Raw genomic sequence first — 15,323 nt, forward strand, 5'->3', positions numbered from 1 at the left:
AACACTTTTTTGTATGCTTTCCAATACAGTTTCCCTAAAATACAATTTTTTGTGCATATTTATCTGAAACCAAACTGGCTCACAAAATTCAGAGATGTATGGGATCTGATTGACAACGGTGTTCTGATCTATGGTCCAAGAAAGCAGAATAGGTTTGCTTGCTTTAAAATGCAGACCCTATGATCTTCTCTTCCATCTGCTGTCTAAGTCTTTATGATAAGGTGGGAAATAAAACTTTAGCAGTAATCTCCAAGCGCTTGCTCCCAAGCAGTCTTGAATTTAATGAGAGAAACTTCATATTTTCTAATTACCAATTATTATCTTAAAACAGATCTTCTGTGAATACTCTATGTGTGCATCCGAAATCATGGTTTGAGCACAGAATCATTCACCCAGCTATTTAAAGGGGGGTAGGGTGGAATTGTGTATGTTGTCGCATTGCTTCCTATTATAACAAGATTATGTTGCAATCTTCTTACTGGTAATTATTGCAGCATATTATTCTCCTTTCACATGTAACCAGTACATATTTCTGTGCTTATTTGCCAAGGCATTTGCCTTTTATTTTTACTTCCAAATTGCTTAACTTGTTGGAGGCCTTGGAAATCTAATTACTCCTGTATCAGTAGCATAACCAGATTAAAAAACAACAACCACGTTCCCCCATGACATTTCTGAACAAGACATCAATCAAACTTTGCTGGTTGAGGAATATTGCTTCAGTAAGCCTTGTTCCATATATTAACTTTTAATGTGAAATATCAGGGCAAGGATGGATTGGTTTTTATAATTATTGTAGATAATTATTTAAGATAATGCAGCTCCTACGTCTTGGTGCATATTTTAGCAACAATATTTTCTGGACAAAAGAGTCTTGTGAATTGCCAATAGATTATGGAAACAAAGTACAGGCAACATTTACGTGTGTTCAGTTGATGCATGACTGCGCACATGTGTGTCATAGTGACTCAGAAGTGGCCAGATCAGGGCAGGGGCGTGGGCATGATGAGGACAAGGCATAATGAGCTTATATACCCTCAACTGTTGCATGTGATGACCTGGAACGCAACTCCCATGCAATTGGGGGGTGGCTTGTAATATAATATGATATGATATGATATAATATGATATAATATAATATGATATAATATGATATAATATAATATAATATAATATAATATAATATAATATAATATAATATAATATAATACATGCAAAATCTTAAACTAACAACTTAGAAATCAAGAATTCTTAAAATATCAGCAGCAAATTTATTGTGCTAGCCATTGGCCTTGACAACTTCTAAATACCTTGGTTTTCAAACAGCTTAGTTCTTGAACGTTTTGGCTCCTGAACGATTGAAACCCTGAAGTGAATGCTCTGGTTTTCAAACGTTCTTTTGGAAGCTGAACATCCAACGGGGCTCCTGCTGCTTCCGATTGGCTGCAGGAGCTTCCTGTCAGTGACAGTGAATGAAGGTCAAGAGAGAGAGGCTGACATTCAACTCTACTCCTACTCAGAACAGACCTATTGAGGTTTATGGACTTGACTAGAAGTCTGTGAAATTTCAAACTGAAAATCTGCACATGTGCACACACAAAAACAGGTGATACGAGAATACAGAGTTAAATATTGTTAGTTTTAGAGGTGTTTTTTTTTAAAAAGAACAAACAAACAAACCATGGTTAGTATTAAAAATTAGCAGGCCAGCTCTGTTATGCATTATGCCATTCCATGCTATTTGCATGTAGATTCCCATTGTGCAATGCCCTTTTGGTATCTCTGCGTGACAAGAATTAAAATTGCATCCTTGCAATGATGAGAAGAGCCATATCCCCAAAGACAAATTACAGCGCCAGACATCTAAGCAATAAAAATTGGTTATCAGATGTTATTGTTCCATTTATGACCAATTATCAGAACTTGGGGTCTTGGACGCTGCAATTAATTATTAACTTTTATTTAGGAAAAACTTGTCGTATTTTTCGCTCCATAAGACACATTTTTTTTCCTTCTAAAAAGTAAGGGGAAATGTCTGTGCGTCTTATGGAGCAAATGTGCGGTCCCTGGAGCTGAATCGCCCGAGTGCAGGGGCAAAAATCAGATTGTGCGTCACGGAGGAGGGAAGGCTGTAGAGAGGAGGTTTCTGGGGTTCCTGTATCGGCCATATTTTGCTCTGTGTGTAGAGGCGTGTGAGTCATGTTGCTGCACAGGAGAACGTGTGCTTAAAGGGGGCATTTGGGCGTTTGAGTGTCCTTGTGTGTGGAGCCTCTCTATCGCTGTATGGCACCCCAAGGCTACCGTCTGTTCACCATGCCTAATTATTGTAGCCCCTTCCTAAAGATTCAATTGCGACTCCTATTTTGTTTTGAGTTCCTTGCCGCGTACAGTTTTAACTGGGCGGTTAAAGTCAGCCTCTGCTACCCTCCTATTGTTCTTGCCCCTTTCTGGCAGGGAGCGCACAGCTACAGTCAATTCCTTTCCTGCCCTCTGCCTCAGGGTCTTACTGCCCCCCCCACTTGTGTTTTCGGTTGCTGTGTTTGCTCGGATCCGGTCAGTGATGGCCCATTCCCCTTGTTCAGCGCGTCTGCTTGCTGCGAGGTGACGTGGCTAGGAAGGAATGAGCAGCGGGACACAATCCTTTCCCCTCCCATTGCTCAGTGCCGGCCGCAGCAGCGTCACCTCGCAGCAAGCAGACGCGCTGAGCAAGGAGACTGGTGGCAGATGAATGCAACAAGGAGCAGGGAAATCCCCTGCCTTCATGGCAAGCAGAGGGGAAAGGACTGTGTCCTTCGTGCTAATTCCTTCCTAGCCACACTGTGTGCAGGCTCCAGCCCACCCGGATCAGCTTCCGGCGGCTAGGAGCACAACTGACTGCTGCTGCCACCGCCGCCTCCTCTCCATGCTCCAGTGCTGCTGCGGCGTCCAGGGAAGCATGCCAGGGACGCATAGGCAGCTGGAAAACATGCAGGTGGGAGAAAGAGAGAGAGCTGGCTTGGGTGGGTAGGTGGGGGAGAACTTTTGCCTCCCTTTCCTCCCTCCCTCCCCTTAATCCCTCTCCTGCATTGTTAGCCACCTCCTTCTCCACACACCCCACACGTGGCACTTGCCCCTCCAGTGTTTTTCCTTCCCTCCTCATGTAAAACTCCTCTCCTACAACATTTGATTCAGAATATTTCCCCCCCTTGTTTTCCTCCTCTAAAAACTATGTGCGTCTTATGGCCAGGTGCACCTTATGGGGCATTTCCAATTAATTCGGATACACCATTGCATTGACATTTAAGTGTTTTATTGCTATGGACAATAAGTACTGCTATGAATACTTGGGCACCAGGTATGTAAGGCCTGTTGACCTGGAGCAGTGAACAGGATGGGGCATGTGTAGGTTAAACATGACCACAACTTTATTGGTTGCAGAAGATCAGGATTTTGCACAGGACAGAGCAAGGATCCTATTGGTGGGCAGCCCAACTGTAGGCCAATGTCTCTCCTAACCTGTGTGCTGGGTAGCCCTGAGGGCAGGGTCAGCCTTGCCCATGAGAAGGACTGAAGCAGCCATCTTGGGTGGTGAAATCCCACAATGCATTGCCTTTGCTGGTACCCTACTACCAGCCACTTCCAGGGCCGCACAGCTGCTGCTGCCTCCGGCGAGATGCCACTGAAGATTAAGCTAACGGCCATATTCTATAAGTACATTATCATATACATTGTATGAAGAGCTTTCAGACACAGAACAAAGATTGGGCATCATTATGCTTTGGAAGGTTTTGCTAATGCAGAATCCTGCAACTTGCCTTTTGACCAGGACAGGACTTATTCTGGCTCCCTACTGGCTTCCAGACACAATTTAGAGTGCTGACAATGACCTTTGAGTTGCTACATGGTTTGGGGCAGGGGTGGCCAATGTGGTCCCCTCCCAGATGTTGCTGGACTCCAACTCTCATCAGCCCCAGACAGTCTCTTCCAGAAGAAGAAAAAATATAAGCCCTTTTTGTGGAATTCCAGCTTTTACTTCTATCAGAATTGTGTCTGGCCACTTCTCTCTTGGTATTTCAGTGTCTATTTAAAAACTGGGAGGGCATTTAGTATTGGCTGAAGGTTTCTTGATTTAATTTTATGGTATGCAGTTATTAGGTTTTAAGTGCATTTTTAGACTATTGATTTTTAGAAATAGCTTTTAATTTTGTTTCAATGGTGATTTTTGATTGTACCTTTCTTAGCACAGGTTCTGTGGCAATGGCATGGTGCTAAGTCAAGAAATAAATGCAATCTGGCGACCTTCCAAGTTCTCATATTTTGAGAGGGAGAAAAAATTCCCTCCATTCACACCAGTCATAATTTTACAAACCTCCATAATGTTCTCTTCCCTTAGTCACCATTTCCACCCCAAAAATCTAAAAATCCCTCCATGCGCAATTGCACACAAATCAATGCGGTGTGTTCTGAAAACAGGCATCCCCTTGGGCTGGCTGCTGAAAGTCTCCCATATGTTCCACTCTGGCATTGCCAATTTCAGAGAGTGGTCCATTCTGTGTCTTGGAAAATCACCCATTCATCTCATTTAACCAAGGGAAAAAACACAGGTTTAGCCTGATCTAATCAACACTCAGGAAAAAAAAATCTTTGTTTGCCTTGATATCCCCCAAATCTGCCACTGTAATTGGTCTCTTTGTTGATTATCAAAGTGCAAGCATAGAAAATTAACCACCTTTGTAAGGGTAGCTTTTGAAGGTCAGGTGAGAAATGCAAATACAGCATTCAGGACATTACCATACAATATTGTTTGTGCTGCACTTTTCAGGAGCACTTAAGTCTCCTTTTCTTTTAAGTATGCTTGACAACTGGATCAGGTTTTCAACAACAATAAAATGAACACCCCTATTTCTCTCCCCGCCCCCCCCCTACTTTTGTTTTTCAGGTATGGGAAAATTGTATCCACAAAAGCAATTCTAGACAAAAACACAAATCAGTGCAAAGGTAAGTGCCAAAAGTCCTTCCTGCAAATTCCACAGCAGATTGATTGACTGGTGTTTGCGCTGCAAAAGTTCAGACTCTGGCGGTGCAATCAACATAATGTACAATATATTGAAAACATGTTTAATAATGCTGCGGCTTCGAGTTCTACTTCCAGTAACATTGCTCATTAATTTTTTTCATTAACAAACAAAATGAAAATCACAAATCAGAACAACTATCAAATTGCTTCGGCAGCAAAGTAAATTACCTCCTAACCACACAGTGTCATCTGATTTGAACAATATTATCGGTGATGCAAATTGATTTCCTATGTAAAAATTTGAAACTCTTGGGAAAGCTTTCCCAAGCAAATCCTCATTCTGCTTTTCTCTCTTTTGATATCTTGTGCTCCGTTCTTATAAGAAAATGTTAACTGTGGCCCAACTGCATCACTTCTGAAATAGTGGCATAGTGGAATGAAAATGAATCTGTGTAGCTCTTGCAGTTTATTTTCATTTAATGGCTAATGCTTTAAAATATGTTTTGTCGTTTAAATGAATCTGAATGCAGGGTGCATCAGTGTGGCATAGTATGGTTGCCTGCACAATATTTTTATTCCTACATATATATTTTTTCTTTCTTAATATGCAAAATACACTTATGGCAGGGAGTGGTGAACTTGGGCCTAGGGGCTGAATTTGGCCTTCCAGGCTTCTCTGTCTCTCCCTAAAAATTCACCCCAGGCCATTCCCCTCACTTGTCCTTTTCCACACCATCCCCAAATGCTTTTGCCCTGGTAGGCGTGTGTCCTTGAACTCGCTCTTGCTTGCCTGCATGGGTGAATTTGTGTGTGGAAAGCTACAGGGAGGTGAAACTTTGCACGACTGGAATGTGGTCTGAGAAACAAGAGCCATGTCTGTTGCTCTGTCGGTTTTTTCATCTGCCCTCCCGCCCTCCTTGAAAGGTTGGTTATGAGGAGAAGCTTCCCTTGGCCTGAACCGCCCCCCCCACCACATATCCTACCCCTGTTCTAAAGCGTAATAATGGAATTTGTAATTGATGTATCAACACATTATCTCTTTTGTGGGGAGATGTTTCACCGGAGTTCCGACTCTTGCAGCGCAGTTTACATCTTTATACCATAAAATATTCATTTTGCACGTCCGGTATCCACCATTAATCTTCTGTTTGGGAACCGTTGCTCAGACAGAAATAACAAGTGTGGATTATATTCTTAACTTGTTAGGGTGCCAGATATCAAGGAGTAGCGGCGGCTTTGATTGACATGTTTTGCACTTCCACCACAATTATTTCAAATCTGACACCATCGTGGTTCAGGTCCCCTTTGGAATGGGCTCGATTCTTCTCTGGCCTTCCTTGCTACTGCCCATCCCCTTTCTCAAGACCCTACCTTACTAAATCAATGGGAACAGTGCAGAGAGGCCTTGAGTCTCACAAGTGTTATTGACAGCGCCCCATGGAGCAGCATAGATGGGGCACCGATGTTCTTGCTGTGCACCTTTCTCCTTATGGCAATTGCCTGTCATACTCTGTGTTCAGAAGCTGGGAGAGCAGCACTGCTCCACCTACATCGCCACAAAGTCTGCTACTGCTTCTTGACATTGCTCACTGAAATAAGTGGGTGGGGACAATATCATTTCCAGAAGTTAAATCAAGCAACATGGGGACTGCGTTTCCGATGCTTCTCTGTTTCATTGTGTGTCGAATCCTTTTGTGTGACAATCCAGGCCACAGGGAGGTTGTTGAGAAGCCATCTCATCATCCTTTGGCGAGTTCTGCATTTGGAAAAAAGCAGGTAGCAGGGAGGGTTTCTGCCATGTTTGGGAACACGATAGGTGTCTGCTTGGAATAGAGCGAAGTTCACACAAGTTGTTGTGGTTCAGATTCAAAGTGGGAATTAACTTGTAGAGATGGGTCCCTCCTAAATCAAGCTGAGGGGACGGAGGCTGGGCCAACACTGGATTTCAGGCCCAAAGTACATGGGGTGTCAGGCAAGTCTTGAATCTTTAAATGCAGGCCTGCATTTCAATTACAGTGGTACCTTGGGTTACAAACACCTTGGGTTACAAACACTTCAGGTTACAGACTCCGCTACCCCTGAAGTAGTACCTCAGGTTAAGAACTTTACCTCAGGATGAGAACAGAAATTGCGCGGTGGCAGCAGGAGGCCCCATTAGCTAAAGTGTTACCTCAGGTTAAGAACGGTTTCAGGTTAAGAATGGACCTCTGGAAGGAATTAAGTTCGTAACCAGAGGTACCACTGTATGTCTAAAATGGAAGGTAGCACACAAGTGAAAAACGTGTGTCCAGTGGAGTCTTTCTCGCTTCAGCTATGTCATTCTTGCTTGGACTTTTAATATGGGTTCCTGGTTAGTAAAGAGGACTCTGCAGGATGAGCTACAGCGAACTTGGTGTCCCCCTATGCTGTGGGTTCAAATTCTCATCAGCCTGCGCTGCCAGCGTTCAGGGATGATGGGAGTTGTAGTCCAACAGCATCTGAGAGGGCATACTTTTGGTAAGTATGACGAGTGAACAGAAGTCTGCACAATCCTTTTGGTCATTTAAATTACAACATCTCCTTGTTAGACTAAATTGAGTCGGACCCACAATTTGGAGGCACGGGTCTGCATGCTAAATCAGTTGCGACATATTCTTGAAACAGAATCACCTGCATCTTCGGCATCTTAAAGGCAGCCTTACTGGCGTTGGACTGAGCAGTGGGTGATAATGACATAAAGGTTACTGTGCGTAGTCAAAAGCTTTTGAGAACCTTGGGTTTTTGATAGCCTTGTAATTTCTGATCAGAGTAGCATTTCACATTAGCTTCACTGTCTTATCTTCGCTTTTTGATCTCATTATACTACCTACACACATCCTTTCCCCCCTGGAAATCTTTCCAAATTACTTCAGTTATCATGATGTAATTCTCTAGTGAGGATGTGAGAGGAGTCCTACTTCCACGACTATATTCATATACGACTTTAGAATAGAAGTCCCCCCCCCCCCAAAAAAAAAGACCCCATCATATACATATCTGATAATTTGCTCAATGGAGAGCAAGTAGCTAGAGCACATGTGCGAATATCCAATTGCCAACTCACCTAGGGGGGTTAAATGAGGGTTTTCTCAAGGTTATTACAGTCTGTCTGGAGCTGTTGCAGAACCACACTCCAGGGAGAACTCACTCTACTTTCTTGTAACATTGACAGCGTGAGGATATTTAAAAGTTCCCCTGTTCTCCTGCTAAACTGTACAGATCTTCCTCAGAGGTGCTTCCCATTAGTACAGTGAAGGGAAAAGACTGGGTGTGTGTGTGTGCAAAATTACTGGTCTTTTTTCAGAACACCAGAGAAATTAATAGTATCATAGAATTCAACCCTCTGCAATGCAGAGTCTTCTTCCTCTGACAAGTAGTAGTAGTAGTAGTAGTAATAATAATAATAATAATAATAATAATAATAATAATAATAAATTAATTATACCCCACCCATCTGCCTGGGTTTCCCCAGCCACTCTGGGCAGCTACCAACAGAATATTACAAAGACGCTAAAACATCAGACATTAAAAACTTCCCTAAACAGGGCTTTGTAGCTTGTTTGCAGTGCGAAGTCCAAAAATGAGGGGAAATAAGTGGAGGCTGGAAACATATTTTCATTGATGGTGTTCCCATTTCACACACGTAGTTCAAATGGTAGTAACACTTCCTTGCATCGTGATTTGCATTTCTAAGGAGAAGCTAAAGATTTGCATTTTGGCGGAGGGAATATATTGGTTGAAACTCGTGTGTTTCACAAGTTGAACCTAAGCAGCCAGCACTGAGTTCAGTAGTTTGTTCCCAGAAAAACTGTGCATAGGATTACAGCCTTGCTCTTTGCTGCGTCCCTGCTCCTGTGTGTTGTGAGTCAATGTATAAGTGAATCAATGCCTGGATTCTTGTGGTGAGCATGGCTATGAAGGCTGTCGAGATGAACTCTTGCACTTCAAAATTACAATACCACTGATTGCCCTACCTTTGGAAGTGAGGAAGGTGGTGGGATTCAGGGTTTTGCTGCGTTGGAACCCCACCTCAGGTCCTGTCTGAAGGTTTCCCACAGGCCATTGCAAGAACCAGATGCTGGACTCGATTCTCCATTGGCCTGATCCGGCAGGCTCTTCTTATGCACACATGGAAGTCTCTCCTGGTGCTATTCACCTGGCACCAACCTTGCAAAGTTTTAAGCGCCAGGTGAAATGTGTCCTGCTTCCTGTGCTTTCAGTGGGATTGCGATGTTTGCTTTTGCTGCTATTACGAGATTCAGTTTTTATTATTCCTGTTCTTCATATCTGGCTTTGGGCTGCTTTCTGCTTTGAAGTTCTGTGCTCCACTGAAATAATTTCTGAATAGACACACAGGAAAGATTCTCTCTGCACATCTGTCTTATTTTGGTAACTTTTAAAATGGCTGCCCTCCTCCAGAAACACACACACATTTTTGTTTTTTGTTTTAACGTAGAAGCTACCCTGAGAGTCTTTTCTAAGACTGAAAAGTGTGTTAGGAATAGGCTAAATTAATAAATGGTTAAATAAATAAATGCATTTGGTTTATTAAATTTATATCCCGCTTTCCCTCCAAGGGACTCAAAGCCATACATGTGATCCCTCCATTTTTATTGTCACAGAACTCTATGGGATCTAGACAGAGAGATGACTGACCCTCTTGACTTCATGACTGCGTGATGATTTGAGACTCCCCAATGGCTCTGTCTCCCAGTTGCCCAGCCTGCAGCCGGCCAGTTGCTAGCTGCCAGCTTCTAGCTAACATAGTTCTCAGCTCTGTCCTTTGCCCTTCTAACTACCAGAAATTCTGGATTCAGGTAGGTAGCTGTGTTGGTCTGACACAGTCGGCTTAAATAAATTTTTTTTAAAAAAATTCAGTAGCACCTTAGAGACCAACTAAGTTTGTTCTGGGTATAAGCTTTCGTGTGAATGCACACTTCTTCAGATACACTGAAACAGAAGTCACCAGACCCTTACATATAGTGGGAAGGTGGGGTGGAGTTTTTCTCTGAAAGGTAGAAGGAGATGGGTGATTGACTCAATGGGTATGGTAAACCTACTTCCGACTGTTAACGACTGCAATGGATGGATCAAACCTATCCATTCTTAAGGAAATCAGCCCTGAGTGCTCACTGGAAGGACAGATCTGTGAAGCTGAGGCTCCAATACTTTGGCCACCTCATGAGAAGAGAAGACTCCCTGGGAAAGATCCTGATGTTGGAAAGATTGAGGGCACAAGGAGAAGGGGACAACAGAGGACAAGATGGTTGGACAGTGTTCTCGAAGCTACGAACATGAGTTTGACCAAACTGTAGGAGGCAATGGAAGACAGGAGTGCCTGGCGTGCTCTGGTCCATGGGGTCACGAAGAGTCGGACACGACTAAACGACTAAAGAACAACAACAACAGCTGCAATTAGTCCTGCAGGAAAAAGCAAGTGATAGTATGCAGATGACCAAAAATAGCTTTAGCTTATGTCTCATTACCTGCAAACAGGTTTACCATGCACACGAAAGCTTATACTCAGAACAAATTTAGTTGGTCTCTAAGGTGCTACTAAACAATTTTTTATTTTTTTTATATTTATTTTAACTACCAGAAAGTTGAGGAAGCCCCCCCCCTTTTGTTATATGGCACAGAGACACTTCCTTTGTTACCTTAATGGCCCATACTTAGAGGGCCATTACCTCACCAGGAAGCTAGCCTGGTTATTCCAGGAATTAAATCCCATCTGGATCCAGGAATTAGAAGGGGGCTCAAGCATACAGCCTACATCTCCCCCCCCCCCACACCTCATAACACTATAAACAAGTGCCTTTAGTGACCCAGTGAAGGATTTGCCCATCTACCTGAATGCTAGTGCTACCACCTTTGCCTCCTAGTTGTAAGGAGGCAGTTGGGTGTTTGGTTTCCCAGCTTGGAAGAGAAGGAGGTGATGGCAACAGCAACTAGGCAGAAGCAATGTAGACCCATTAGCATTTGCTTTGCTGTTTAATATTAAACCCAGAGCTCACAGCAGAGTGTGCTGCTTGTATAGTGTCATGATTGCAGTCTCTTGTTAAGCAGACTTGATGGCTTAAACGTTTGGTGTAGATGTAAAGTTCATTCTCTGTAAACTGTATAGCAACGAAACCCGATTTGCTGGCTGCAGTCCTTTGCCTATGTACCTGGAAGTTTGCCCCTTTGAACACAGTGGGACTTACTTTCAAGTAAACATGCAGAGGTTGCATAGAGAATTGCCACAGTCTTTATTTTAAAACACACACACACACAATTGTGAATTGAGCCATCAGACCTCAGGAAATATCTTCACTTGCTGCGAAAGGGTTCACTGGGGACGCCTCTTGATGAAGCCTCTCGTTTGAGACTGTTTTCCTTGGGTACTAATTGACGCATAACAACAGCAAGCGAGCATTCTCTAATAGGACTGCATAAAACAAAACAAGAGCTGTCACTGTGGAATGGCCCAAAATCATTGAATAAAGCAAGGAACGGAACTGCATATGGGGAAGAATGAAAAACAGATACATGATACAATCAGATGCAAACATTAAAAGATGCTCAGTAAGATGTAAAGTTGGGAAGTAGTTTTTTGTTGTTGCCTCCCTGGTTTATGATTTGCATATTTCTTTTCTTTGCTAATTTGAATGGTCAGGGAAGGGGAACTGAAGAATTTAACGACAACAAACATCTATCTTAAATGCATAGCGGGGCTGCAAGGTTTGCGAGCACATGCGCTGAACCCTGTCCGTGGAGCCTACCCCCTCCCAAAAGAACGAGACGATAGACCAAAGTACAGTGGTACCTCGGGTTATAGATGCTTCAGGTTACAGAGGCTTCAGGTTACAGACTCCACTAACCCAGAAATAGTACCTCAGGTTAAGAACTTTGCTTCAGGATGAGAAGAGAAATCGTGCTCTGGTGGTGCAGCAGCAGCAGCAGGAGGCCCCATTAGCTAAAGTGGTGCTTCACGTTAAGAACAGTTTCAGGTTAAGAACGGACCTCCGGAACGAATTAAGTACTTAACCCAAGGCACCACTGTATGGGTTCAAGTTGGCCACAACTTTATTCAACTTCAGAACTTGGCATAGGCCTTGGCATATAACCCTCTCAGTCTGACTGGGACTGAGGATGTGCAGGGCTATGAGGTGCAGTGGGAGGGGACTGTAAAGCACAAACTTACACAGCGTGCCCTCCCACTTTACCTCGGCCAGGAGTTTGACCTACATGCCACTGCTCTAGGGCCCGGGACTCCCACAATCAACTCTTTAACAGGCCTTGCACCCCCCCCTCAGCGCCATCATCACCGAAAACAAAAGGCCACCGTGCATCCTAAAGCTAGGGCGCACGCCGCCTTCTTGGGCCTGACAAAGCGCCCCATGGTGAACAGCAGCAACCAAGGGGCCTTGTGTTCCCTCCCAAGTGCCACCACTGCTTTTTTAAAAAAATAGATATTTATTAAGGTTTTAAAAATTACATTAAAAAAACATAACAACAATACAAACAAACACAAACAGAAAACAAGTATAATTTCATTCCCTTATTTTCTTATACCTTACTTTCCCGACTTCCCCATACCTCCCCTCTCTGTATTCCAATTTCTATTTTATTAATTCAGCAAATCCTTTCCCTTAATTTCATTTAGTTTTTAACCCTTCTTTTCTTGCTACTTATCCAATCCGGCTGGAAACCTCACAGTTTCTAAACCAACGTCATTCTAACATTCATTAACTTTGCAATATTTCTTGAGATAGTCCTTAAATTTCTTCCAATCTTCTTCCGCTGTCTCTGTCCCCAAGTGCCACCACTGCTGAAAACAACAAAAATGCTGGTAAACAGCCTGTAGCTGGGGCACACGCTGCCCTCTTGGGCCTGGCGAAGCACCCAGCAAACAAAAGAAACCAAAATTACTTACCTCAACCCGGCTGCTCACAGGAACACAACCTGAACCTGCAAGAAGAGGAAACAGAGTGAGGTTTGGCCAAAGGGGTCAGCCTCTTTTCCCTTGGCCCTCGACCCACCCCCAGCCGTCCTCCCAGGCCGGGGGCGGGATGATGGCCACCCTAACGCAGGTGGGAGGCACCCAAGCAGGTAAGTCCGCTCAGTGTTGCAAACCTCGCCCACCTGTTGGGAAGGGAGGGCGGAAATTCTCATATAATCCTCCATACCCCCACACCTTTCTGATATAGCTACGTGTTCAGAGGGATTGAGTAGCGGAAGTTTCCGTACACTGTTTCCATACTTCATGGCAGTGTTCATCTGCCATAATATACAAGCCCATTTCTCAGAGCATGAATTACTGCCCTCTGCATCTGGCCTTGCGGGCTCTTTATAACCGTGTGCATGCCAGTTTGATTTCCTGGTTTAATCAAGAACTCTGACTAGCCCTGTACATCTGCTTGGGAACTGCAATGGACGTGACATGGGAGAATAATAGAGGGTCCTAAGCGCCACCTGTGAGGGTCATTCTGATAGACACCTGGCGCTTGCCATTCCTTTTGTAGCCAAAGAGGCACCACCTACACACAAGATAACCTCGAGGTTTGCAGAAGTACAAAACATCTTTTAGAAATAAAGAAAAAACAACTCTAAGAGGAGGAAAACAACCCAAGGCAGACCGAGTGATGTGTGCTCAGGGCCCAGACTGGATGTTAGGTTCATAAATAATATGCCACTGCATACCTTGGTTTTCCTTAATTAATTACACGTGTGGGGAGGGAGGGGGTTCTTACTGGGAAGATGAAGAAAATAATTTCTTTATTCCCTCTCATACACATGTGGCTTTCTTTCTCAAGCTCCAAACCAAAGGCGTGTGTGTATTGAATCTCAGATTAAAGGCCCGTCTCATCCAATTGGTTGTGAATCGGTGCCCAGTGCAATCTTTCAAGACTAGTGTCGTGTGTGTGTGTGTGTGTCTAACCAGAGATATCCACCAGCAGCATCACTGCCAATTCACTACCAAGTTCAATTCAAGGTATTAATATTGACATTTTAAAGCCCTAAATTACTGGGGTCCTCAAATATCTGAAGCAGTTCCTCCTCCCATGTCCACGTGTCCAGATAATTAAGATTTGCAGGGGAGGCCCTGCTGCTACTGCTGCCGCCACCACTGTCTGTGGTTTGGGGGCTGTGGACAGGGCCTTCTCTGTGGTAGCTCCCAGCTTGTGGAAAGACCTCCCTTCTGTAGTGGATTTTTCAACCATCACTTTATTCTGTTTGACAGTTAGTCAAGACACGCCTCTTTACCCAGATTCTCTGCATTGCTATGCACTGCAACTCTGGTTTGGAGTTTTCTTGTTCTGTTGTTGTTGTTTTGATTTTATGGTTTTAATGTATATTGTACTTCTTTGGATTGTGATATTTGTTACCTGCCCTGGGTGTTAGGTGAAAACTGTGAGCTGTGAGTACAAATAAATAAAAGAGCAAAACAGAATAAATTAACTTTTGAAAAAGCAATTATTACTAAAAAGAGCATATAGCCCCCCAAAACACATTTCAGAATAGCATATAAAACAGACCCAGCATGCTCTTCCCCTGTTCACAGTGTGAACAGATGGGCCTTGCATGGATTCCAGAAAGTTTCCCAGAAACAGCAGTTCTTTTAAGAAGCCAGTTATCTCCCATTCCTAATAATTTAGCTGCTGTCAGGTACCATTTCCCCTCACATGCACAAAACTTCAGATTGATATTTATTTACTTGTTTTTACATTCACATTCCACCTTTCCTTCAATAAGTTCCAGGTGGTGCCCATGGTTCTGCTCCTCCTTGTTTTATCCCCCAAACGGCCTGGTGCTCTTAGTTTTACTAATGATAAGTAACATACAGTGGTACCTTGGATTACAGACGCTTCAGGTTACAGACTCCGCTAACCCAGAAATAGTACCCCGGATTAAGAACTTTGCTTCAGGATGAGAACAGAAATTGTGCGGTGGCAGCGAGAGGCCCCATTAGCTAAAGTGGTACCTCAGGTTAAGAACAGTTTCAGGTTAAGAACGGACCTCTGGAACGAATTAAGTTCGTAACCAGAGGTACCACTGTATTTCTAATACTGTGGTTCCATGATAACATGGGGTAGGGGTGCAGGAGGTCCCCAGTGTTAAGTTTTGTCCAAGTTACCTTTCATGTGAGCTCAAGGCTTGTATCAGAACAAGGCCATGTTGTTGAATGCAATGCAATGATGAATCCCCAAGTTCTGCACAAGTCCATGTGGCCTCAAGGTATCAGAAGAATGTGGCAAAAGGGACAGTAATACTTCCAGTAAGGTGCTACTGGAAGATTTTTTTTTTTTAATACTTCACTCATACTTTG

The 15,323-nt window shown here is 43.6% G+C and overlaps 1 protein-coding gene and 1 long non-coding RNA gene across 12 annotated transcripts in view; one reads left to right on the plus strand and one right to left on the minus strand.

Moving 5' to 3' along the window:
- RBMS3 (RNA binding motif single stranded interacting protein 3) overlaps nt 1–15,323 on the plus strand; it is a gene marked incomplete at its 3' end in the record, with an annotated part of 741,806 nt that overhangs the window by 415,595 nt on the left and 310,888 nt on the right. For all 10 annotated transcript variants that reach the window (XM_083705905.1, XM_083705904.1, XM_083705903.1 and 7 more), the window contains one exon: nt 4,919–4,977. In XM_083705905.1, coding sequence (XP_083562031.1) covers nt 4,919–4,977 — 59 coding nt within the window. The remainder of the gene's footprint in view (nt 1–4,918; nt 4,978–15,323) is intronic.
- Nucleotides 11,249–13,436, minus strand: LOC310828472. 2 transcript variants are annotated; one of them, XR_014556937.1, is made up of 3 exons: nt 13,191–13,436; nt 12,930–12,964; nt 11,249–11,511 (listed from the first exon to the last, which is right to left on the minus strand). It is a non-coding gene; the product is annotated as an uncharacterized lncRNA (long non-coding RNA). The 2 variants fall into 2 exon arrangements; XR_014556938.1 differs by having other exon boundaries at nt 11,249–11,441; nt 13,191–13,429.

This window comes from Podarcis gaigeae (genome assembly GCF_964106915.1).
Source record: "Podarcis gaigeae genome assembly, chromosome: 12".
NCBI lineage: Eukaryota > Metazoa > Chordata > Lepidosauria > Squamata > Lacertidae > Podarcis > Podarcis gaigeae.